The sequence below is a fragment of the Echiichthys vipera genome (genome assembly GCF_963691815.1).
Source record: "Echiichthys vipera genome assembly, chromosome: 5".
NCBI lineage: Eukaryota > Metazoa > Chordata > Actinopteri > Perciformes > Trachinidae > Echiichthys > Echiichthys vipera.
The window spans coordinates 28,921,278-28,947,023 of NC_139830.1; the positions used below are offsets into that span (position 1 = coordinate 28,921,278).

Consider the following 25,746-nt stretch of genomic DNA (forward strand, 5'->3'; position numbering starts at 1 on the left):
CAGGGAGTGTAGAGTGGGTTTATCACAGCTGTTTGCTGTATCCTGCTTCTGGAAATGAGGCTTGTACCTGTGTATTAAACCAATATAAAGATGCGCGCCTTGAGCTGAAAGATGCTAAACTGCTCAGTAAAGTTGAGAGAAACTACAGAGACGCTTTTCACATTATTCATTTCATTCATTGTTAATGAAATATTATTTAGAACAACTTTAAGTATCAACTCTCTGTCAATGTGACAGAATGAGTTTTCAAGTGTCTATTAATAGCACTTTGATATGACTGTATATAAACCCAGGACAATTCACATGGTTTGGTCTTTTTTTATTGGTCAAAGAAGTCCCGACTTCAGTGTGTCTGCCTCCACCTCTGAAACCAAACCTTAATCCTTCGGTGGTACACAAATATCAGAGCCCAGAGTTGAAGTGTTCTAGTTACCACATGCTGTGTTGCAGGCCTATTATGTGAGAAATTCTTATTCACTTTTCTTACATTCCAAGCTTTCAAACACAGAGTATCAACCTTCCGAAGCTTTCACTTTCGAAATATGACATTATATCAATCCCATAGAATTGGGCCAGTGGTCATGAATGTGTAACAGATAGGATCTCTGAGGCTGAGATAAAGGACAGCTGTAGTCTCATTGCCTAAACTGTAAAGCACATGAAGGTGTGAGAGTATTGAACTCAACAGCAGTTTGGTGAAACAAGCAGAAGGCTCTTTGCCTCGGAGGATTTGGCTTGTGACATTTCCAGCTTGTTTCGGTGTCATTGCAGCTACCTTTCATTATAATAAAATGTCAACCTTAGAAAAAAAGGCGTCACTGAACATTCACTCGTCCTCCAGGCCAGTCCCATTTACAAATGTCACCTTGTGGCTGAGAGCGTGCAGCTCTCACTGTGTCGCCTTGTAGGTTACAGGCAAATATTAAGACAATCCTGGAAAACATGATTCTGATTTCAAGATTAATCTAAAGCATGAAGGTCTAACGTCAGTTGCAAATATTTCATAGAATTATGCCTCTGCATCCTTCCATCAATTCATCCGTCCATCCGCCCACTCATCTATCCATCATCCATCAATGTATCTGTCCATCCGTCCATCCATTCATCCATCTATCCATCTATCTGTTCATCCATTCATCCATCTATCATCTATCTGTCCACCCATCCATTCATCCATCTATCATCTATCTGTCCATCTATCATCTATCTGTCCACCCATTCATCCATCTATCCATCTATCTTTCCATCCATTCATCCATCTATCTGTCCACCCATCCATTCATCCATCCATCATCCATCTGTCCATCCATCCATCCATCCATCATCTATCTGTCCATCCATTCATCCATCTATCATCTATCTGTCCATCCATCCATCTATCATCTATCTGTCCATCCATCTGTCCATCTATCTGTCCATCCGACCACCCATCTATCTGTCCATCCGTCCACCAATCTATCTATTCATCCATCCATCCAGCCATCCAATTATCCATCCGTTCATCCATCTTTCCCTTTCTTTAAATTTGGCACAAGCGTCCACATGGAGTCAAGGATGAACTGATTACGGAGCAGCCTCCGGCTCAACTTATAAACAGACCAGTGGTTGTTCCAGGGGGTGGCCTGGGGTGGCGGAGCCAAATTTGATCGATCCAGTTGGAGACCTGTGCGACCCCTAGAGATTGATCTTGACCGACATTACTGTTAATGATGGTATGATGGTATCATTTGAAACTAGATAATCTAAGGAATCCATTGGTTCCAACCATGGCGAGGTAAAATCTGACATGTCCATTTTCCCTTGACCTCTCATCCCAGGAATAAAAATGGGTTCTATGTCTCCCCTTTACATACCTGCCCACTTTATGCCAACAGAGTTTGGAGCAACAACATGTAAAATGGCCTCATCATGGGTCTCTAAGGGTTAAAGTGGATATGAGTAGTGAAAATAGAAAATGCACATGCTCATATTTAATGCCACCACTGTATAAATCGGTGCCTCTGTAGACATTTAGATACTGAATTGGTGACACTGATCTTGAAACTGTGCTGATCGTGTAGCTCCTGTGCTGCCGGGTTCAACAGGTTCGTGAAGCTTACACATCTGACCTCCACATTTACGCTAAATACCTTTTATTAAGTTTGAAGTCATACAACCACAAGACGCCAATTCTAGTTTTACTCTGATCGTATTTCATAGTTGATAGGGTACAGTATTGAATGTAGAATGCGGTGTTACATTCGAGAGTATTGTGATAGTGTCCGTTTGCCACCCGGGCTGAGCTGATCTGAGGCCCTAGAACCACATCTCATTTCAGGAATTTGAGAGTTTTAGTGAGGACCAGTTTTTAGAGAACATGAGCACAGTAAGGAATGTGTGGCTTACTTTCAGCTGCCATTGCAATGCAGTCTGGGGTTTCAGTGGAAAAATATATAATCACCATGGCCCTTACAACGTAAAAATACATATTTGACATTCTCCTGTCCAATTTCCCTCTTGACTCACAAAGTAGATGGACCTGAAAACCTTGATTAATGTATAAAGGGTGAAGGAATCAAACAACTCCAAACCCACAAAGATTTCCCATGTCTGACCTACAGTGGATAGGAATAGTAGATGATAATTGACAACTGTGTTAGTTTTTGTAAATCCTTCTTCAGTCTAATAGACGACTTTCCTCACATTTCAAAAGGAAACGTCTATATAAATTACTTGTATTTTAAACAGTTCATACAATATGGACCTCTCCCTCCATTTGTCCCTCTCTCCTTTCCCTCTCATTGTCTCAGCGCAGTTGCTGCTTTGCTTTCACGTCACACCACACAGGCGGTGTGTGCACTAGCTAGATAAATCAATGGACTGAATGGAAAAGGCTGAAATGCTCTGCTGGAGACTGGGAGTGCTCAGGCAGGCAACGATCAAACAAATCCTTCCAAGACACCCACACACACGCACACACACACACACACACACATACACACACACACACACACACACACGAACACACACACACACACACAAACACACACACATACACACACGAACACACACACACGAACACACACACACACACACATACACACACACACACACACACACACACACACACGAACACACACACACACACACACTCTGTTTTGACAAATAGATTGACAATTCTTGCATAAACTGAAACTCATCTTAACGATATTCTAAGGAGATGTTTTGGGAAATAAGCTTTGTTGCCGGATAGATGAGAAGATTGATGCCTCAGAATCAGAGGACTTTGTGTTTACCTTAGCACAGAGACTGGAACAACAGCTGGCTTGGCTTTGTCCAAAGGTAGAAAATCCTCCTGCCCATATGTCCAGCCACCACCAGAAATGAGAATGGTATCGACCTTCTTGTCCAACTCTTGGCAAGAAAACAAATAGGCCAATTTCCCAAATGTCAGACTATCCCTATAAGCTTATTATATTTGAATTATGCATGAAACTTCATATCGTATGCAACTCATATCCTTCTCAGGTTGCGTCTACAGGTTGTGAACATTAATTAGGATCAGCAATCAGTTTATATAACACATCTTCTCAGTCCAGGTAATGCTGAGTCAATGTAGACACTGTAGACACAAAGACGCTGTAGAATACTCCCTTCAAAAACAGGTGCAGAGGTCTCTGGACTTCATGAGGAGAAAACCTGCAAAAGGTCTGAAGCGTTGTACTCGATAGGGATACCAGATAATTACCTGCTTTTCATTGCAAATACCGATAAGATTACGAAAAATTAATTTTTGAAGGGCTAAAAAGGATTATTTAATCCATTTAAACTTTTTAAAAATGTTTTGATAAAATCATTATCAGATGTTTACTGATGGATGACTAAAGAAACATATTGTAACAGTGTAGTTACTACGCACCAGTAAATTATTGTCGATAAGAAAAATACATAAAAATGTAAATTTCCCTTTGTTGGCCCATATATATATGATGCATCCCTAATATTTAACATTCTAGATTATACAGACAATATACTGTATTACATCAGATTCTAGAAATGGGGGCAGAGAAAATAAAGTTAAGTCAAAATGAATAGCTAAATAATCGTCGGTACTGTGTTCAGTATCAGTCAGTTGCTGACTATGTTCTGCCGGAGAAGCTACATAATGACAGCATGTCTAAATCTCCCGAAGCATTGTTTTCTGCTTTATTTGTGCTGTAAAAAACGTACCTGTACGATAAACATTAATTAAGATACCACCAAAAACTTAAGTGCGCCTGTCTTCTCAGCCAACAAAGGATAATTACAGATCTAAACTCAATATTAACTTTGAGCTGTTTATCATTTTGGTTACTTGAACCTGTTAAAATTCGATTCAATAAGGGATTGAAAATTCAGATTTTATTAAAATACTATTAAACCCAAACCTTCTCTATCAGAAGCACTGACACTCAATGGCTCATATGTTATTATTAACAAAAGTCCATTATTTATTTGAATCGAACTTAACATCCAGACAGAACAATTAGTGCATGTGCAGCTCAGCTCTCTGAATTCTGAATCTTTATTTATGGCTCCCGTATACTGCTCTCTCCTGTTATTTCTCTCTTTTCCCCTCTCTCTTCACTTTTCTCACTATCTTTTTTTAGTTTCCCTCCATCTCTAGATGTTTTTGCTGTTAAAGCCTCGAAGAGGGTGATCCAAACTAATCCAAAGCGAAATAATGAAGCTGCTCGGCTCTCTGTTAGTTTGAACTGAGCCACAATCACCAAATAAATGTACAGGGGGGAGAGCGAGGGATGAGACGGAAATAGAAATGTTTGAGAGCATGTCAACTGTTAAGGCAGTGTAATTAGGGGTACGGAGTTGAGCCTTAATAAGTCCAGAGAGCTGGTTTATTCACCCTTAGGAAAGCATACACATTACGTCTGTTGCTATTAGAATACAAGGGAGATAAAACAGTATTTAATGTGTAAAGCTCTCGTAGACTCAGACGGATGGTCCTTCATCATCACAGACAAAGAAAAGTTTAAGTAGGTAGCTTTTTACAGACCTACAGGAATAAGAACATTTAGTGGGTTAAATGACCCATTTGGCAGTCTGTAGTAAAAATGGGAGAGCTTCCAAAATTTGAGCTTTTGTGACCTAGAAATCGTGTAACCTGATGTCACTGAACTCCACACCCCTCTGAACTAAATTAGCTTTTTGTGGAAGATAAAGGCATAAAAAGGTTTCAGTTTTAGCCATGGTTCATCATCAGGGAGTCGAGCTGTCCCTGAACTCCTTTGATTGGTTTTCTATCCCCAATGTTCTCTTGGCAATGAAACATTCCAGAGCTGAAATGAGTCAAAAACGCTTTCTTAAACACTTCATGTTTTTAAGATGCAGACAGTTATCTAGCTGCTTTTAGATCATATGTATACAAATATTTCTACTCCAATATAGGTCATTTCATATCTTGATAATGATATGGGAAGTGGCGAATGATGATGTATATCATGATATCGCATGTTTTCTGGTAATTCAAGTAATAGTCTGTATGAAAATACCGCATGTTAGAGCCTCTTTTTGTATGATCCTGTGTGAATGAAATACTTGAGAGATGAAAAGTACGGAGTATTTTCTCATTTAATCTCTAAATTATCTTTCTTTAAAATATTTCACACCAGATTTTTTGAGTATGTGCTTGTTATTATCAATTGTGTATAACGATATCCTAACATACGATTTAATCCCGATGTGATTCTATTGAAAGACAATTATCATATTGAATTATCGCCTCACCCTACCGACACGTTTTTAGACTTATACAATAATTGGTTGACGCAGATCGATTCCTTTAATTGTTAGTATGCGTGAAGCACTAGACCGACCACATCCTACATTTTCCATAATACAACCAACTACATCTTAAAGCCCAGACACACCAACGCACAATAAAGAACTAGTGGTGACGGAGGCTGAATGTTGAGTCACCTCACGTTGCCTGTGTCTCTTCCAAAGAGCGGCACTTGAACCGACTGCAGCTGACAGCCAGCTGGCCTGTACGATCTGCGCCTGCATACAAGCAGACGATGGTCGTCTGTATTCAACATTCACAAAGGGAATCCAGAAGACCGTCAGGACAAATTCACGATGCTATTTAGCCAGTTAGCACATTAACAACACAACCTGATGTTGAAAGAAAAAATGATATCCAGTCTGCTAAAGAGCTCAATTTCTAAATAAATAATCTTACTAGGGCTGCCCCCGACCAAGGATTTACTTTGTCGACCGGACTTGAATGTTTTTTGACTCAGATGTCCGGCTCTGTGCTGCAGGGATATTAAGACAGAAAAACATCACCATGGCTGTCCAGATAACCCAAATCTCTTGACCTTCTTCACAATCTCACTGCTACTCTGGGGACAGCACTATGCAGCTTTATTCCACATCTGACAACAATGCCTTCTTTAGAAAAGAAAGTATATTCCGTCCTCAAACAGTTCAAAAAAATAATGAGATGCTTGAATAAATATTTCACATGTGCTTTGGGGATTTTGACCATCAAGATTTGTGTTAAAGCTTTGGACAAAAGCTAAATGAAATGTAATGTAATGCTAACTCATAGAATTTCTTCTGCGGCGATAGATGTCTGTATGTCCATTCCAAGCTGGAACTGCTGAGCAACAAAAAAAAAATCATCAGAATATTGCAGCCCAGATCGGCTGCCTGTGAGATGTTCAAGTGTTTGACATGAATGATGAGTTGAATGAGCTCGGCTGTCTGTCTCTCTATCCTCTGCTTCTCCAGAAACTGTTTGGCAGCCACGAACCTTCATCTGTTCAGCTCTGGGTGTCCTACAACCGCCAGCCGATGAAAGCTGCCCAGTTCATGACCCGACATCCAATCACAGTGAGTCTCTTTTACATGCACTGCAGCAGGGATTCACAAATGAAGAATTTATGAGCGCCTAATCAGTTGACTAAAGGGGGATTTGATGTTAAAGTATTGCTGGGTATCAACCCTCAGTATGTTCCGGTACTGTCTGAAATTTGTCTGTCTGGTTTGTTTATTCCCTTAATCACATAGTTTTTCAACTGGAGCTAAATTTAAGTTGTTTTTGTTTTTACCATTATTTTACTCAGATGTCTTGTACATCTAATTGTGTACAGGAATCAACAACAATATTGAGAACATTGGCTAGATTATTTGGCTATTTGTAAAATTGTTCATGCATTATTTGATTTAAAATATTCCATATAGTAACATTTGCATAAATTCATCCCCCCTTCCCCCTCCAGGCCCGTTTGTACTCGCACTACCTGGGCCTCGGCGAATGCTTCTTGCTGCCTATACGTCATCACCAAATCTGTAGTAAACACTCCACCTCCGCATCACACCGACGTGAACCTTTCGCCGCCATTGTATTAAATGTCCACGCATGGTCCCTTCCTCTTTTTTCTATGTCCAAACAGGCGCACATAAAATAACGTCAGAGCCGCCGTAGGCCTCATGCTCGTGCTCGCAAACGTGTGCACGCTCGTGCATGTACATGTGTACGCGTGCCGCTCCTAGGCGCGGTACGGTTGCATTCGCACTGGTCAAACGAACTAGACTTTAACCTTGAAACTTGTTTGGGCATGGTACGGATGGACAGTGTTAGTGCGCCTTTACTGTTCTATCTGAGGCTTGTTTGTACGAGTGTTTCAAATCAGAAACTCTCGTTACTGAATAGACTTGTTGTGAAGAATGACAAAGTATGTGTTCCCGAGGTCAGAAATATGTTCATGCTCAGAGGTCAGAAGGACTTTGTAGTAAAGTTATCGATCCCAAAATGATTGTGGAGTTAATTATCTTGTTTACATTTGGTGATGGGATCATTCTCGAGTCAGATAAGTGTGTCAACTGTCACATCACGTCCCCAGCTCTACTTCACTTCTGTCTGTTCCAATACACTATGGAGTCCTCAAAATAAGCAAACTGCAAATGAACAGTGTGGCTCCCATTTCTAAAAATATGGGACAATCCACACTCCTGATCATGGAGGAAGAACCACCTGCTCTGCCTTACACAGTATATAAATCCATGTTTACACTGGGATACCCAGGCTTTTCACATTGTGTCCACTCATGTTATGTATTGCGTCCTCAGTCTAATCTTTCTTCTTTCCCTAACAGGAGTATTACATAGCAGATGCGTCAGAGGACCAAGTGTTTGTGTGTGTGAACCACCTGAACAACGTCACGCACCTCTACATCTCAGACACACAGGGCCTGTCCTTCTCTCTGTCTCTGGAAAATGTTTTATACTACAGTCCTGAAGGCTCCGGCAGCAACACCCTGATCAGGTACTACACTCACACTCACAAACGCACGCACACACGCGCGCGCGCACACGCACGCAACCACAAACAGACACACACATTATCTAACATTTATCAAAAACCTGCTAGGCTGGTTTCAAAAACAAAACTTTAGTGAGAACTTATCATTAGTATCACTTTCACTAAATCCTTTGTCAGGGACTCTTAGGGCGCTTTCACACCTGGTGTGCACCAGATGTGAAAATTATATTTATTTATAATTTAATAATATTTATAATATTATATTTATTTATTTTTGTCCAGCTGGTCTGGTTCGTTACCTATTCATTTGATCTGGTCCAAATCAGTTGATGACGTGCTGAAGTGAACCAAAATGTAGCTGCACTTCGGCTCAATAAAGGTTTGGGCCTAAAAAGGGAAAAAAAGCACTTCACTCATTGCTCAGATGTGTCTGGGGAGGGCGACATGGATCCTAAACTGCTCTCCGATTGGTCAGAATTGCCGTGTTGGCAAACGCTGTGACTGTAAACAGAGTGACAGCAGACAACGCACCCGCCACAAGTGATGTCACCACGGAGAAACAAGTGCAGGAGTTGATTTTGGTGTTGGTCCCCGGTTATTACATCACTACTCCAGGTTTGTCCGCGGTGACTCATGCTGGCGTGTTGTTGTCGTGGTGAAAGGGAAGAGACTTAATCATGACATAAATCACTGAGCTGCCTACAGAAGCTGCGTTGGTCCAAAAATGTGCAGTGTTATCTGCAGTTAGTGCGGACCCAGGTCCGATTGCGTTCTCAACACAAACAAATCGCACCAGAGTTTGGAAGCGGACCGAGACCACCTCTTTTACCAGGTCTTATTTGATCCACTTCTGGTGCGCACCTATGTACGATCGCTGCATTCTCACCCGCACAAACGAACCGTAGTGAATCAGGGAACGCATTCAACTTCGATTCAACTTCTATGCTCAGCCAGGCTGTTCACAGCAGCCTGCGATTTCTCTATGGCTTCTTCAAGCAGCTCCTTTTGGGGAATCTTTAGGCAGATAGGAGATTAGGAGATGTAATCCCTCCAATGTAGCCGGGGTCTTCTCCTGGGCCTACCTGCAGTTGAATGTGCCTGGAGCAACGCTGCAGGGAGAAAATAATCATGTGTTCAAACACATTTTACCATCATATAAAAATGACCCTGGAGTGTACCTGCAGTGTAAATTAAGCACAATCTGCAGGCTTGCTAGTAATTGAGTAGTTCCCATAGTAACCTCAGGAACTGACGGGAAGACCTCTAGTTCCCGTACGATTGCCTGATAACACTGATAATACAAAGGCTTTGCAAACACAGACGAGTAATGCTTCTTTATCTGATGAAGGACCATCTATTGATCTGACGCCACAACTCTGTCTGACCTCTGCATGCATTGTTTTTTTGCTTAGTCTTCACCATAATCACATCAGGAAGATCGTGTGTTGTTTTGGCAGAAGCAGTCACAGTGTTGCCTCAGGTGTTCGCCTGCCAAGGATGATTCTTTTTATAAATCCTACACTGTGTCCTCTGTTAATGAAATAAGCTGGAGGTCCTGTGCCTTTGTTGTGTAAACATAAAGCTAGGTCTGGGCCATGTGACCACAATGTTCTATCAAGATATAGGTCACTTTAATCTCATAACGATCATGATATAGAATTCTTTCTGATGATTTGATAGTCTGTATTAAATAACCACATGGTAAAGCATATATTTGTGTACTTGACAAATGAAATGTACTTTTTAGTCATATATGTATTTTCTCATTATGAAGTGTGTGCAAAATAAACACGTATCATAATGCAAAGCGTCGTCAAAATGACTGTATCAAGATAGAGATGATAGATGACAAATATTTAAAATCAACAATTTTATATAGTTTTGATTGTTTTTTGGGTGATATGTAAGAAGTACTTTATTCCAATAAAACACTGCTCACTTATATGAAATCATGGGTTATGTAACCCAGTTGATGTTAATCACGTTGAACTGTGTGGTAAATAATGTAAAGTTTGAAAAAGCAAAAACTGCAGTTTCAAATGATATTCCCTCAGGTATTTCAGATAATGTTTTCTGAGAAGGTCTTAATGTTAATGTCAATATCAGTTAAACAGCCTAATTGTGTATCACAATATCTAAATGTGTTTTTCTTTTCATCATATTGGTTCAGATAAATTTGGACAGGTTGTTCCAAATGTGTGTGTAGTGAACATGCATGTAGTTTTCTTACAGTACATCATTTCTGGGTAATGGAGTTCTTCAAGTTCCCTGTTAAAGTGTAATTCCGCCGTTATATCCAGACAATTTTTTCCGTGTATCAACGATAAGCGGAGATATCCCAGAGAGTCGCTGTTGCATTTTACGCCGGAATTAGGCTTTAAGTTTACATATGCTGCCCTCCAGTAATCTTTAAAAAAAATTTTTTTTAAATCTCAAGCCAAGTGAAAAAGATCATGTAGAAGGAAACCGGCGATTTCAGTTTTTAGATCAGCGCAAGAAAAAGAGTCAGCAAGTCATTTTCTTTGGGCCCACACTTTTTACCTCTATTCTCAATAGAAATCAAACATTGCTCCCTAATGTTTCGTTGTGTCAGCAGCTGTGGTACATTAGGCGAGAATTAATTTCTTGGTGATGAGTATGTATCCCCCTCTGTGTTTCAGGTATTTTTCCAATGAGCCTTTTGCAGACCTGCATCGTGTGGAGGGGCTGCGAGGAGTCTTCATCGCCACGCTCATCAACGGCTCGGTCAGCGAGGACAACATGCGATCCGTCATCACTTTCGACAAGGGGGGGACGTGGGAGCTGCTTCAGCCACCTTCTGCCGACAGCCTTGGAGGAACTGTGGACTGCCAGGTACACCAACAACACTGACATCAGAAACTGATCCCTTGTCATCCATTATTATTATATTGGATGTGATTCTGCTCTAATCACCTTGTGAGGTCTTATCTGCAGCATAGTGTTTTCACCCAGCTATGCCACCACAGAGACCTCTGCTGCAAAACAGTGTGTGGTTGCTGTAGAGAATTGTTTGTTTTTGCAGGTGTCTGACTCTCTTTGTGAGAAAACCTTACGTTTTATTTGTCTTACATACTCTCTCTGTCTGGTGGTTGACCTATAAGTCTCTGATGTAAGTGAGTTCTAGAGCAGAGAGAAGAGCACTGACACCAATTAAACAACATCACCTGGCTCTCTGCTTCTCTCCCCTTCAGCTCGGTAAAGGTTGTTCTCTCCACCTGGCCCAGCGCTGGAGCCAGCTGCTCAACATCCAGCTGAGGAGGATGCCGATTTTATCCAAGGACTCTGCACCAGGACTTATCATGGCCACAGGTGGGACAACTAGCAGCAGCATCGCCGATAACGACAGGATTTATCGAAACTCAAAATACTGAAAAATCTTGTTGTCCTTGATGTGCAGGAGTGGACATCAGCGCCATATTAGCACCAAAACTTTCCACCTCATCTGAACTTCCATGTAGTAGGGGTGGGGTGAGGATCCAAACGTGTTAACAATCTGCCAAAGCAGAGAGATGGTCGTTTTTTTTTTTTTCTCAGCCAAATCCCACAAATGGCTAGTCAGCCTCATGCACCGCCCTAAAGACACGCCGATCAACCAATTATAACGAACTACAGGCAGTGATGAGGATTTCTAATCCCCCATCCTGTTTGATTCAGAGCGTAGCAGGAATTCATTGCTGAAAATGTAAACAGAACGGAGGAGTTACGTGTCCTGACAGCACACAAGTGCCAGACTATCTCGTCGCATCGATACTGGCTGTGAAATATCCGCCTAAAAACTGTCAACTGTCCCGTGCACCAGCGGACTCCTATTGTGTTTAACAAAGAGTGAACGCAACTTAAACCTGCCACACACACACTGCACAGTTAAGATCATTTCCTCCGAACTTCTTCTTCTGAACCTAATCCGGCCCGTTTAGCTTCAATGAGACATTTATTTAGGTTTCGTAGTGAAATGAGTAGGTCTTCTTTAGATAGTAAATAAAATAAATAAATAATCATGTGAAACAGCGAGGAGACCAGCCACACCACAGCTAGTAGAGGAAACATGTAGCTTTAGAGAGGTCGTTGTTAAATGTCTATTGTATTTAGCACAAGTTGGCAAAATTGCACAAACTTATTCAAATCTGTTCAGAAAGGTTCTCTTGCCTAGATGCTCTGTTATACTTTTTCTCTTTTAGGGCTTTATTTTTACATAGACTGTTCAGTAACTTGCAAAATAATTAGAATATAATGGAAACATCTTACTGATTTTACAGTAAAAAAAATCATGATATGATATTTTTGCCATATTGCCCACCCCTACATTGAGGGCACAATCCGTGTTTTGTTGGACCACATCAATTCCTCAGTTTAGTGGTTGTGCCTTTTTTAAAACATTTTTTTTTAATATAAATACATTTCAGCCCACACTTCTAGAATACTACTGGTAATCTCTAGAATCTGTGTGATGGAAAGAAGAAAAAGGTTTCGGTAATATTGGCATGAGTGCACTTGAGTATCTGTTAGCAAAGACAGATGGTGAGACTTTGGTTTCCGTCTGTTTGGAGGACAGTCTCACTGGCAGAGCTGGAGCCAGACAAGCTTGTGTTGGTTTTACAGCAACTTCCTCTTGTTCTGATAACACAGATAAGTTGCACAGGAAACAAGCTATGCAAACCTACAAGTCCTCCTCTGCGGTACCTGAGCTGCCCTTCTGTCCTTCTTAAGGTGCGTTCACACCGGGCCGTCCCCGACGTGACAAAACGCTTGAAACGCGTTGCGCGACTTGAAAGTCGTGTCTGCACATTGACTTTGTATGTAATCCTGTCATGTTTGTCGCGTCTGTCGCCCCCGGTGTGAACGCACCTTTAGTCTTCCTGTATCGCACAAAACACAGGAAATAAGGCTGCATTCTGTGGAGGAGGTGCTAGAACCTTCTTGTTTAGTATGTCGGTATTTTGAAAATCCCAAAACTTCAGCTGAACATTAAAAGTCGTACGTCATGTGAGAGCATTTGGTTCAGTCAAGAGTTTATCGGAAGCTTCTTTGCCTCTTCACAGCTGGTGGAAAGTATTGTTGATTTGTTGATACTCTCCATTGTATAGGAGACTGTTTCCCCTGGAGAGGGAGAGACGGCGAGGGAGAGGGAGAGAGAGGGAGAGAGAGAGAGAGGGAGAGGGGGTGAGGGAGAGAGGGAGAGAGGGAGAGAGAGAGAGAGAGAGACTAATTACTGCTACAGCACCCAGCGGACACTTGACGGGTCAAACGCACACGTGATTACAGGCACATACGCAGTGCACAGACACGTTTACATACACAACAACTTGAAAAAGCTGCTCATATATTCTTCAACACATCGTTTGAGATTACCATTAGAGAATTATTACAAGTATATATTATTATAGTGGATCATGCAGCTCTGGTAGTTTAAATTCAAGGTCATTATTATGTTGTGTTTACACCGGCCGTTCAAATTCACTCCATGTCGGGTTACCTGGCGCGTCGTTGTAGCCACGTTAATGATGCATGTGTTGCGTAATGTTTGCGTTGCAGCATTTGCCTCGCCCGCTGCACATTGGCATCTGTTTGCGCTTGTTTTTTTTGCCTTTGTCTTAGAAAGATACAGCTTAAGGTAGACAAGAGGGGGAGAGGGAATGACATGCAGCAAAGGGCCACAGGTTGGATTCAAACACCTGGCCGCTGCGGTAAGACTCTAGTTTATGTCTCGTCTTTGTCTTGTGATCTAAATCCAGCACACCCCCTTTTCATTACAGAGTTACGGCGAGTCACGGACTGGAATATGTTGAATATAGTTTACCAAAATGTTAAATATATGATGAGGAGTATTCCGCTAGTTGTAGAAGTGCTCTGCAACATATATCTAATTTATTTTAGTCCAATTAGTTTTTTATACATCAAATTTATTGGGGGAGTGCACTAATGTCACAGAATAGTTTATCTTATTTGTTTTGATCTAATTTATGTATTTTTTTTATTATATGTTTTTATTAAGCTCCTTCATACACCTCAGGAACCCCTGGAAGGATTTTCTTCAAATTTGGTACAAACGTCCACTTGAACTGTGGCCTTGTGAGTCCATCCTGATCTCTGAGCTTCATTGTATTTTACTCGCAGATCACTCTGGTAACGTGCGCCAGAGAAAATTTGGAGAAGTTTGCCCAAGCGACCGAACCAATCAGCGTTGGTTTTGAGGCGGATTTAAGTGTGACGCAACGAGAAGCGACTGTTCAGTGTAAACAACATGGCGGCTTCCACGGATGAGCTGAGCGTAGCTATAGAACAAGGGGCTCGCTAACACTTTTTCTCTTGGATCCTGTTGGAATATGGACCGGGCCCCTGAAATTGTGCCTTTGATCCATAAATTCACGTTACAGAAACGGCAAATATCCTTAACCCCCATGTTGTTTCTTTGTTTCGACGCTTTGTTAGTACGTCATACGCTTCGTTGATCTGATTGGTTGATTTGGTCAATCACCGACATAGGTGGTGATCGACTTCCTCCACAAAAGATCTCCATCCGAGAGTTCCCAGATGGATATGCTGAGCAAATGCAAATCAATGCATCTGGCGGAGTCAGGTTACTTGAACTGTGACATCATAATGTTTTATAACATTTGGTCGGATACTGAATTGGTAACATTAATCTTAAAACTGCTGATTGTAGAGATCTTCCGTGCTTTTGGAAACAGACGAGAAACTTTCAACCAGAGAAGACAGCCTAGCTCTGATTTTCAGATCATTACAATAATGATAGAACTGCAGACTAAACACACATACACAGTGACGACGTGTTTGTGCCTGCCAGTTTAATATCTGCACATTGGCAGAGAGTCTTCAGTGGAACATTTGTTTATTGTCTCCAGTCTCTTTCTCCATGATATTTAATGAGTCATTAGTCCGTTTACACAAACAGAGTGTAATTATTTCAGAAGCGCTGTTACAGTCCTCCACAGAGATACAACCATGTTACTCTTATTCTAACGTGCGCCTCTTGAATTCTTTCGCCCTCAAGTGAGGATCGATGTGAGAAGGTCTGCCTGAGCTTAAGTGTCAAAGGCAGACACTGCTGCTATTAATCATCCAGTCCATAAATCCTACTGTTTTTGATGGATGGAAGGATGCATGTTGTAAAGTGTAGAGTGTAGAGTGTAGAGTGTAGAGTGTAGAGTGTGTGTGTGTGTGTGTGTGTGTGTGTGTGTGTGTGTGTGTGTGTGTGTGTGTGTGTGTGTGTGTGTGTGTGTGTGTGTGTGTGTGTGTGTGTGTGTGTGTGTGTGTGTGTGTGTGTGTGTGTGTGTGTGTGTGTGTGTGTGTGTGTGTGTGTGTGTGTGTGTGTGTGTGTGTGTGTGTGTGTGTGTGCGCTTTTAGTCCCAGTTTCCATTTCTGCTTGTTTGATTTCATTATGTTTCTTTGTGACTTTCCTGAGTAGATTGTTCCCAGTGATGTGCCTTATTATATGACATACTGTCAAGGGAAAGTATTTGCTGGTGCATACAAAGGCCACATGCATGAAAAGATACAAAATGCTATGGTTCGTGTTCTTGGATTACAGATTTTCCATATGTGAAAGCAAAAGCGGTGGCCACATCAAGTCTGTAATATTCAGGGGAAAGCCCTGTGATGTGTGCATGTGTATTGGTAAAATGCCCTTTTGTCCTCTGATTGCAGGATCTGTAGGCAGGAACTTGGCCAACAAGGCAAACGTGTATGTATCCAGCAGCGCCGGAGCTCGCTGGAGAGAGGTCAGTACAAATGTGACACAGATGACAAGAAAAACACAGCTTGTAAAACAGAGTCGCAAGCAGCTCGTCTATCAAAGAGAGCTTTCAACATGTCGCAACAAATTTCATTTCAGTGCCTGCGTATGTACCCAGGCATTATGGACCTTCTGCCCTCTTTATTTCAACTGACTTCTTGTATAGTTCTTGATAACACATCTATATATAGTTAAATATGAGCATCAGACTTTAATGTCCATATGCTTCAGAGAAGCACTGCATTAATAATATATTTAACCTAATTATGATTTGGAACATAGGCCATAAGTAACCATTATGCAATACCTATGACTGTGACTCAAAGAACAAGTTATACCTTAGATGCTTTACATTTCAGAGACTGGTGATGTTTATTTTGTTGGGCCACCTGGGGTCTAACAAAGTCATAGCATAATATTGATATATTTCATGTTGATATATTTAATTTTTTACATTTTTAAACACTATTAAGCTTGAATGTACACATCTAGCAGAGAGCAAAATCAGTATTCATTTGCAGTGACAATGAGTGAACGATCGTAAAGTCAATACTGACTTTACTTTTATCTCTGTTTTTGAAGCTGAAGCTGGCATCAGGAAATTGTCTCTTTCTTAAAGTTATAATCCGTGAGATTTCCATCTAGTTAATTGTCTTTTAAGTTCCTATCTATCACAGAGTGAGTTCAAACAATGGTGATCGATCATATGACCCACTAATGAAAGCACTTCTATTTAATCGGTGTCTGTGGAGACATTCCCTTCCTATATGTATATGCCCCGCCATGTAAGTGACGCTGTTTACTCACTTAGTCAGCAGCGGTTGGTCTGCTGGTGGAACTTGTCAGTCATCACTGGTTAAGCTGCGTTTCAGTGTAATCAGAAAATCGGATGGAGGCTCTGAAAACAGGTTCACCTGCAGTTACATCTTACCACCAAAGAGGCCGCTAGAAACAAGGGATCTCAAATATTACGGATTATAACTCTAATAAATTACTCAAACTGATTAATTGATCATCAAAATAGTCAGCATTTAATTTAATAGTTGACAACTAATGAGTCAAGTGATTAATCATAATCAGCTTTCCAAGCTAGTTGTGGAAGTGCTACAGTATATATCTGATTTGTTTTAGTCTTAATTTGTTTTTTATTCTTTTTATATATCAAATTTATTGTTTGTTTCACATAGTTGATCTTATTTGTTTTGATCTAATTTATGTATTTTTTTATTATATGTTTTTATTAAGCTCTTTCATATACCTCAGGAACCTGGAGGGGTTTTCTTCGAATTTGGTACAAACATCCACTTATACTGTGACATCATAATGTTCCATAACAGATAGAGGGTTTAGTTTTGGGCTGTGTGAAATGAGCCTAAATGAATGAAGGAAATGCAATGAAAATGAAAACTAAAGATGTAAACACCCAAAAGTTTGTATTTTTCAAGACTTTAAAGACCCAATGAAATGGACACTTTGATCTCCTGGTAAAGAGCATTCGTCTCAGGAATAGAATTTTTTTTTAATTATATCCTGCCCTTCTGACACTTCTATCTCATCAAACACGGTTTCATTCCTTAAGTGATATTCTAATGGTTTAAAGTTTAGAATGAATCTCCACTGTGCTTTGCCCCACTCACTGTCCTGTTTCAGCAGGAATAGCATCAAACCATGGAAGTTAAGGTGCCATTTCATGAGATCATTAAGATGTCTTTAGATCTCCTCCAGATTAATTAAAGCTGATATCTAAGTGCTTAAATTACTTTTTATTGCCTGTGGCCAAGTGCATTATGGTCCTATAGTTCACTGAACATACTTTCTGCTGTCCAGGCACTGGCAGGCCCTCATTTCTACACATGGGGAGACCATGGAGGCATCCTGATGGCTATCGGACAAGGAGGCGCCACCACACATCTCAAGTAAGTCCACATGACCTGGAAATGTTCCTCCAGGACAGGAGCAAGAATCTGATTTTTGAAGTGTGGTTGGTACTTATATATAGTCCGTGACCTACAGCTGATGACTGTTAGAAGACAGACATGGAAGCTAAGTAATATACTGCTGTGAACGGGGGCGGCAGCTTAACAGATTTAAGGCACACCTGAAAAATCCATTTCAGCCTAAATGTACTTTATACTTAGACTATTTTATTTTCGCAGCTCTACTGTACTTTGCTGTCAGTCAGGCTTTCCTTCAGTTTCCACTGAAGTTTCCTCTCTCTCTTTCAGCTGTTCAGTCTCCCTCTGCAGAAGTTCTTCCTCTGTAAACGCCGGCTCATAAAGGGATCCTCTTATCTCAAGAGTAAAAGGCATTTAGTCGATACTGATATAATCACTCATTTTTATTTTCTAGTATTTGTTTAGTACATAAATCACCAAAAGTCTGACTCAAACAGCTGGTCTGCGCAGTAATACAGTGCAGTGCAACAGCAGAGTTGCATATACAGTGGGTACGGAAAGTATTCAGACCCCCTTAAATTTTTTACTCTTTGTTAAATTGCAGCCATGTGCTAAAATCATTTAAGTTCATTTTTTTCCTCATTAATGTACACACAGCACCCCATATTGACAGAAAAACACAGAATTGTAGACATTTTTACAGATTTATTAAAAAAGAAAAACTGAAATATCACATGGACATAAGTATTCAGACCCTTTGCTCAGTATTGAGTGGAAGCACCCTTTTGAGCTAATACAGCCGTGAGTCTTCTTGGGAATGATGCAACTAGTTTTTCACACCTGGATTTGGGGATCCTCTGCCATTCCTCCTTGCAGATCCTCTCCAGTTCTGTCAGGTTGGATGGTGAACGTTGGTGGACAGCCATTTTGAGGTCTCTCCAGAGATGCTCAATTGGGTTCAAGTCAGGGCTCTGGCTGGGCCATTCAAGAACAGTCACAGAGTTGTTCCGAAGCCACTCCTTCGTCATTTTAGCTGTGTGCTTAGGGTCATTGTCTTGTTGGAAGGTGAACCGTCGGCCCAGTCTGAGGTCCATAGCACTCTGGAAAAGGTTTTCGTCCAGGATATCTCTGTACTTGGCCGCATTCATCTTTCCTTCAATTGCAACCAGTCGTCCTGTCCCTGCAGCTGCAAAACACCCCCACAGCATGATGCTCCCACCACCACACTTGACTGTAGGGATGGTGTTGGGCAGGTGATGAGCGGTGCCTGGTTTTCTCCACACATACCGCTTAGAATTAAGGCCAAAAAGTTCTATCTTTGTCTCATCAGACCAGAGAATCTTATTTATCATAGTCTGGGAGTCCATGTGTTTTTTGGCAAATTCTATGCGGGCTTTCATGTGTCTTACTCTGAGGAGAGGCTTCCGTCGGGCCACTCTGCCATAAAGCCCTGACTGGTGGAGGGCTGCAGTGATGGTTGACTTTCTTGAACTTTCTCCCATCTCCTCACTGCATCTCTGGAGTTCAGCCACTGTGATCTTTGGGTTCTTCTTTACCTCTCTCACCAAGGCTCTTCTCCCCCGATTGCTCTGTTTGGTTGGACGGCCAGCTCTTGGAAGAGTTCTTGTCATCCCATACGTCTTCCATTTAAGGATTATGGAGGCCACTGTGCTCTTGGGAACTTTAAGTGCAGCAGACATTTTTTTGTATCCATGGCCAGATCTGTGCCTTGCCACAATTCTGTCTCTGAGCTCTTCAGGCAGTTCCTTCGACCTCATGATTCTCATCTGCTCTGACATGCACTGTGAGCTGTAAGGTCTTATATAGACAGGTGTGTGGCTTCCTTAATCAAGTCCAATCATTAGAATTAAACACAGCTGGACTCCAATGAAGGTGTAGAACCATCTCATGGATGATCAGAAGAAATGGACAGTACCTGAGGTAAATATACAAGTGTCACAGCAAAGGGTCTGAATACTTATGTCCATGTGATATTTCAGTTTTTCTTTTTTAATAAATCTGTAAAAATGTCTACAATTCTGTGTTTTTCTGTCAATATGGGGTGCTGTGTGTACATTAAAAGGAAAAAAAATGAACTTAAATGATTTTAGCACATGGCTGCAATTTAACAAAGAGTAAAAAATTTAAGGGGGTCTGAATACTTTCCGTACCCACTGTATGTGTAGAATACGTTGAGAACATGTAGTGCCAGAAAAAAGGAGTCTGTGATGGCAAGGTACAGCAGTGAAAATATTAAACAGATTTTTTTAGATAAGCTTTTTTTTTAAGGTTACTTAAGTATGTTTTGCTGCAGCTGCTGCACCGACCACAGCAGCTTCCGTGTCAGTCCTCCTGTCTGCTTCTCCAAAGTGGCAGCGTGCCAACTGTCATCTGCTGTAGGTAACACACTGAGTATGGATAAGTGCCTCACACAACTACACTTCAAAAGAGGCAAACTATCCCTTTTAAGCTCAGAAGCCCAATCTGTCACTCCGTTGTTTCATCATAAACAAAACCGTTTCAAACACAGAACCTGGAGAGACTGTTTTGTGACTAGAAGGATTCCATTTAAAATCCCCAAACAGCTTGAGGGAATGTGTGGAGTGAAGCACATAAATGGCACCTGCCCCAGTGGATGTGCTCATTAGTCAGCAAGAGCAGATTGCGTGAATGTGAAGCAGCATATTGTAGAGAAAAAGGCAAGTCAACCATCCCTCAGTAAACAGAGGTGTCATATAACACCTCTATGCCAACAGCCGCATTACAGGCTATTCATATTCACACGCAGGTGATACAGTGTATTAATGGGAAAACAGCTGACCTTGTTTATATGCAGAGAGAATTCAGTTCCTGTACTGTGGTTACTCATTAACCTGGCTCTGCCTTAATATAATAATATAACTGGGTGAAATCTCCCTATTAAAATGCCTGATATACTCCAATACTACCCCCATGTTGATCTTTCCTCTCTTGGAAAACAGCTGAAATTGTCGCTTAATAAAATTAATTTAATATTGGCCATGTCCCATCAGGTTCAGCACCAATGAAGGCGAGACCTGGACCGACTTTCAGTTCTCAGACAAGGAGGTGTATGTTTACCAGCTGCTGACCGAACCCGGGGAGAAGAGCACCATCTTCACCATCTTCGGCTCCTACGCCGACCAGAGGCACAGCTGGCTCATCCTGCAGGTCAACACCTCCGACGTTCTGGGTAGGTTTGAGAGTGAGGAGGTTGTTCAGAGGGAGGACAAGGATGAAGAGCTTTCATGTTCGACATCCTCAGCTCTTAGCAACAACAGCAACTCACAACTGCTATTTATAAGTTTAGCTGAAGCACTCAACAGAAGCAGGGCTTAATAGTAATGGTTTGCAGGTCGCCATTGTCAAGTCAAGTCAAGTCAAGTCAGTTTTATTGTCAAAAATTGCAATATGCATGACATACAAAATGCAAAAAATGAAATTACAGTCCTCTCAGACCCAGTGCAATCGGCATATATATATATATACAACATAATAAAAATATACAAAGAGTAAAAAAAAAAAAAATGTAAAGTGACAGTGGATTGTACAGTGAATAAGATAATAATAATAAATAGACAGTAACAGTGCAATGACATTTGTTGAATTGAGGTAGAGCGGTATTGTTCATTAAAGTGAGGTAGTGCAGTGAAGTGCAAATAGCAGTTCGAGTCCGAGTTCAGATGTAATGTGTGTGTGTGTGTGTGGGGGGGGGGGGGGGGGGGGGGGGCATGATGTCAGATGACGGAGGGGAGGGGAGGTGTAAGGGTGACTGTGGCATGGGGCAGAGTCAGAGGGGGGAGGGGGGGGGCAGAGTAGGGAGGGAGTTGAGTCTCCTGACTGCCTGGTGGCAGAAACTGTCTTTTAGCCTGCTGGTTTTTGCTCGGAGACTCCGCAGTCTCCTCCCCGACGGCAGCAGGCTGAAGAGGCTGTTGGAGGGGTGGGTGGGGTCACCTGCGATCCTGATGGCTCTGCGGGTGAGACGGGTGTTGTAAATGTCCGACAGGGGGGGGAGAGAGACACCAATAATCCTCTCAGCTGCCCTCACGATGCGCTGCAGAGTCTTGCGGCAGGACACGGTGCAGGCGCCGTACCACACGGTGATGCAGCTGGAGAGGATGCTCTCGATGGTGCCTCTGTAGAAGGTGTGTATGATGGGGGTCGGGGCTCTTGCTCTCCTGAGCTTGCGGAGGAAGTACAGGCGCTGGTTTGCTCTCTTGGCCAGTGATGCTGAGTTGTTGCTCCAGGACAGGTCTTCAGAGATGTGCACTCCCAGGAACTTGGTGCTGCTCACCTGCTCCACTGCCGTCGATGGTGAGTGGAACATGCTGGGAGTGCCGTCGTCTGAAGTCCACAACAATCTCCTTCGTCTTCTCCACATTCAGGCGGAGATTGTTGTCCTTGCACCACGTGGCCAGGTGGCTCACCTCGTCCCTGTAGGCGGTCTCCTCATCGTTGCTGATGAGACCGACCACAGTTGTGTCGTCCGCAAACTTGATGAAGAGGTTGGAGCCGGATGATGGTGTGCAGTCGTGGGTCAGCAGAGTGAAGAGGAGGGGGCTCAGCACACACCCCTGGGGGGCCCCTGTGTTGAGCGTGATGGTGCTGGAGGTGTTGCTTCCAACTCGAACTGCCTGTGGTCTCCCCGTCAGGAAGTCCAGCAGCCAGTTGCACAGGGAGGTGTTGAGGCCCAGCTGACTGAGCGTCAGCTGTGATAAACCGGTATCAGCTAGATACACCACCCAAACTAAGGCCTCCTCCATCCAAGATTTGGGGAAGAGTTTTAAACGGAAAATGTCACAGTTCATGTTGAATGACAAACTGGGGTAAATGGTTTTTAGAAAAGATATGATTTTAAGGAGGTTGAATCAGTTTTCTGTTAATGTGAGTGGAAAATGGCAAACAGCTGCAACCTAACATGATATATCTCTTGTACAATATATGTTTATATGTCTTATTGTGAATAGTCCCTAACTTGAAATAAATCAAATTTAAAGCCAAAATACCGTACACCTGATTTACCTAACACAATGTAAAAATATATTCAATGTATTAATATCTGTTTCTAGTCATAATTTAAATGTTCTGATAGGCCTGAAATAAAGGCCTTTGCGGCTTCACTGGCTGCCACAACCTGTGAAGAATACAATGTTAAAAATAATGGAATTCGACGACCAAACAGATGCTCATCACGTTTTACCTGTCTTCACCAGAGCCAAACTAAACTGAATATAATATGAAGCCCACCCATTTTGAACGGAAGACTTTTTAAACTTTTATTTCATCCTGCTGCTATTGGAATATTATTCTAAAGATTGTTTAGCTTTAAGCATTTGAACCATGCTAACGCGACTGGAGGAAGACGTCTTGTCAGACCATATAGACCTTTTTAATGGAATTTCATTGCTAGGCAACAGCCTTGGTCCTTGTTAACTTCCTGTCAGTTGATGCCATTCACATACACTGCTACAGGAAAAAAAACTAGGACAGATTTAGAATGTTTACGTCTTTGAAAAGGTCCATACAACTCAGCTCAATAATATAGACAATGAAGAGGTGGGTCTGTCACTATAGTAACACACAGTGACTTAGATAACTGTCTAAAGATGACTAAAGATGACTTTAAGCTGATTTGGAAATATATATACACGTTAGACTAGCCTCCTGGTTACTGAAAACAAAGGAGTCAGATTAGAGTAGCGTTAGTAAGTAGGCTAACGTGTTAGTGGCATCACTGGTCCTCACTGACACTGACACAAGTTTGTGATGAAAGTTTTTAATAAGTTTCTGGTGAAGGAAACTGGAAGGAACTGAAGGAAATTTTGGTTCATCCAATTTTAATTAAGTCTTGTAGCAGCCATCAGTATAAAACAGTAAGCATTACTATGAAGACGTTTGTCACGTAAAAATTGGGAAATCTAGCTCAAATAAAACTTACATGGAGATTGGAAAAACATTGAAATGACTCCAATCTTTATGGAATTTGTACCCTCTAATATCGTTAACTTTCAGTGTTATGCTAAGAAACACTTAAAACAAAAATACTCATAGTAGTTAAAGGAGGACAATAAATATAATTAGTTCCTTCACACTCTGTAGCCATAATGCCATAAAAGCAGTATGATGGAAGTGAATTTCAGAAATTGCTGTGTGCCAATGATGGCTAAATCTATACTAGCTAGATGAGAAACAGAGAAAAACATATATTCTCTGGTGTTTTCAAGAGCTGTGAACCTTTTAATTAAGGCTACCAGATGGAGGTTTCATCACTTGAAAGTCCTCTACAGGAGGACAAGCGCACCACCATTCCATTTCTATCTGAAATATCTATAGTCTCTCTTCTTCTCCTTTTTCTCCAGGTGTGCCGTGTTCTGACGCTGACTACAAGCACTGGTCTCCGTCAGATGAGCACGGTAACGAGTGTCTGTTGGGCAGAGAGGTAACGTTCAAGAGACGAGCTCCTCACGCTACGTGTTTTAACGGAGAGGACTTCGACCGCCCCGTCACCATCTCCAACTGCTCCTGCACACGCCAGGACTACGAATGGTTAGAGACACAGACATGCAAAACATTCATATTCATCAGTGTTTGTTGTTGAAATGTTGTCTGTGTCCCATTACAGTTGTGTGTTTATGCATGTCAGTAAAGGAAGCACATGTTGGACTGTTTGAGAACAGACAGAATTCCACATGTGACCCAAAACAATGTGCAAACCAAACTGTACATTTGGTGAAATGTCTAAACTTAAACATCTGTTTACTAGTCACATGAGAAAATGTTAGCTTTACAGATCCGTCAAAATGTTTATCAGTCATAAATACTCTCCCCTGAAATTCATTATAATGTAGTGGAGTTGGATAATTGTTAAATAGCTCTTTAAGACAAGACAATTACCCTCACCATTTTGGAATGACTAGAGTTTTGATAAATGAAAATCTATATTCATTAGCTTTAGTGTGAGTTGGACCTCTGCTGTACCAGAGTTAGATGACACCCACTTTTAGGGCGCTTTTACATCTGAGTGCATTTCTAGTCCACTTCCCTGGTGTGTACCACATGTGAAAAAGAATATATATATATATTTTTTTTTTTTTGTCCAGCTGGTCTGGTTCGCTCTCACACCTATTCATTTGATCTGGTCCAAATCAGTTGATGACGTGCTGATGTGAACCAAAATGTAGCTGCACTTTGGCTCAATAAAGGTTTGGGCCTAAAAAGGGAAAAAAAGCACTTCACTCATTGGTCAGATGTGTCTGGGGAGGGCGACATGGATCATAAACTGCTCTCCAATTGGTCAAACGCTGTGACTGTAAACAGAGTGACAGCAGACAACGCACCCGCCACAAGTGATGTCACCATGGAGAAACAACTGCAGGAGTTGATTTTGGTGTTGGTCCCCGGTTATTACATCACTCCTCCAGGTTTGTCCGTAGTGACTCATGCTGGCGCGGTGTTGTTGTAGTGACAGGGAAGAGACTTAATCATGACATAAATCACGTAGCTGCCTACAGGATCTGCATTGGTCCAAAAATGTGCAGTGTTATCTGCAGTTAGTATGGACCCAGGTCCGATCATACACCAGAGTTCGTTGGGAAGCAGACCAAGGCCACCTCTTCTACGAGGTCTCCGTCCGCTTACCTTGTCCACTTCTGGTTCACACCCGAGTACGATCGGCTAAGGCTGGTGTGAAAGTGCCCTAAATTTAACTTCTATAACTGCCTAACCAGTACATTAGTGTAAACCAGGGGTCTGCA

At 41.7% G+C, this 25,746-nt stretch overlaps 1 protein-coding gene across 1 annotated transcript in view; it reads left to right on the top strand.

Annotated features, from left to right (window-relative positions):
- Nucleotides 1-25,746, top strand: part of sorl1 (sortilin-related receptor, L(DLR class) A repeats containing) — a 104,409-nt gene that overhangs the window by 46,046 nt on the left and 32,617 nt on the right. The window contains exons 7-14 of the mRNA XM_083913918.1: nucleotides 6,772-6,873; nucleotides 8,139-8,308; nucleotides 10,966-11,158; nucleotides 11,518-11,635; nucleotides 15,992-16,065; nucleotides 17,907-17,995; nucleotides 21,007-21,185; nucleotides 24,352-24,538. Coding sequence (XP_083770044.1) covers nucleotides 6,772-6,873; nucleotides 8,139-8,308; nucleotides 10,966-11,158; nucleotides 11,518-11,635; nucleotides 15,992-16,065; nucleotides 17,907-17,995; nucleotides 21,007-21,185; nucleotides 24,352-24,538 — 1,112 coding nt within the window. The remainder of the gene's footprint in view (nucleotides 1-6,771; nucleotides 6,874-8,138; nucleotides 8,309-10,965; nucleotides 11,159-11,517; nucleotides 11,636-15,991; nucleotides 16,066-17,906; nucleotides 17,996-21,006; nucleotides 21,186-24,351; nucleotides 24,539-25,746) is intronic.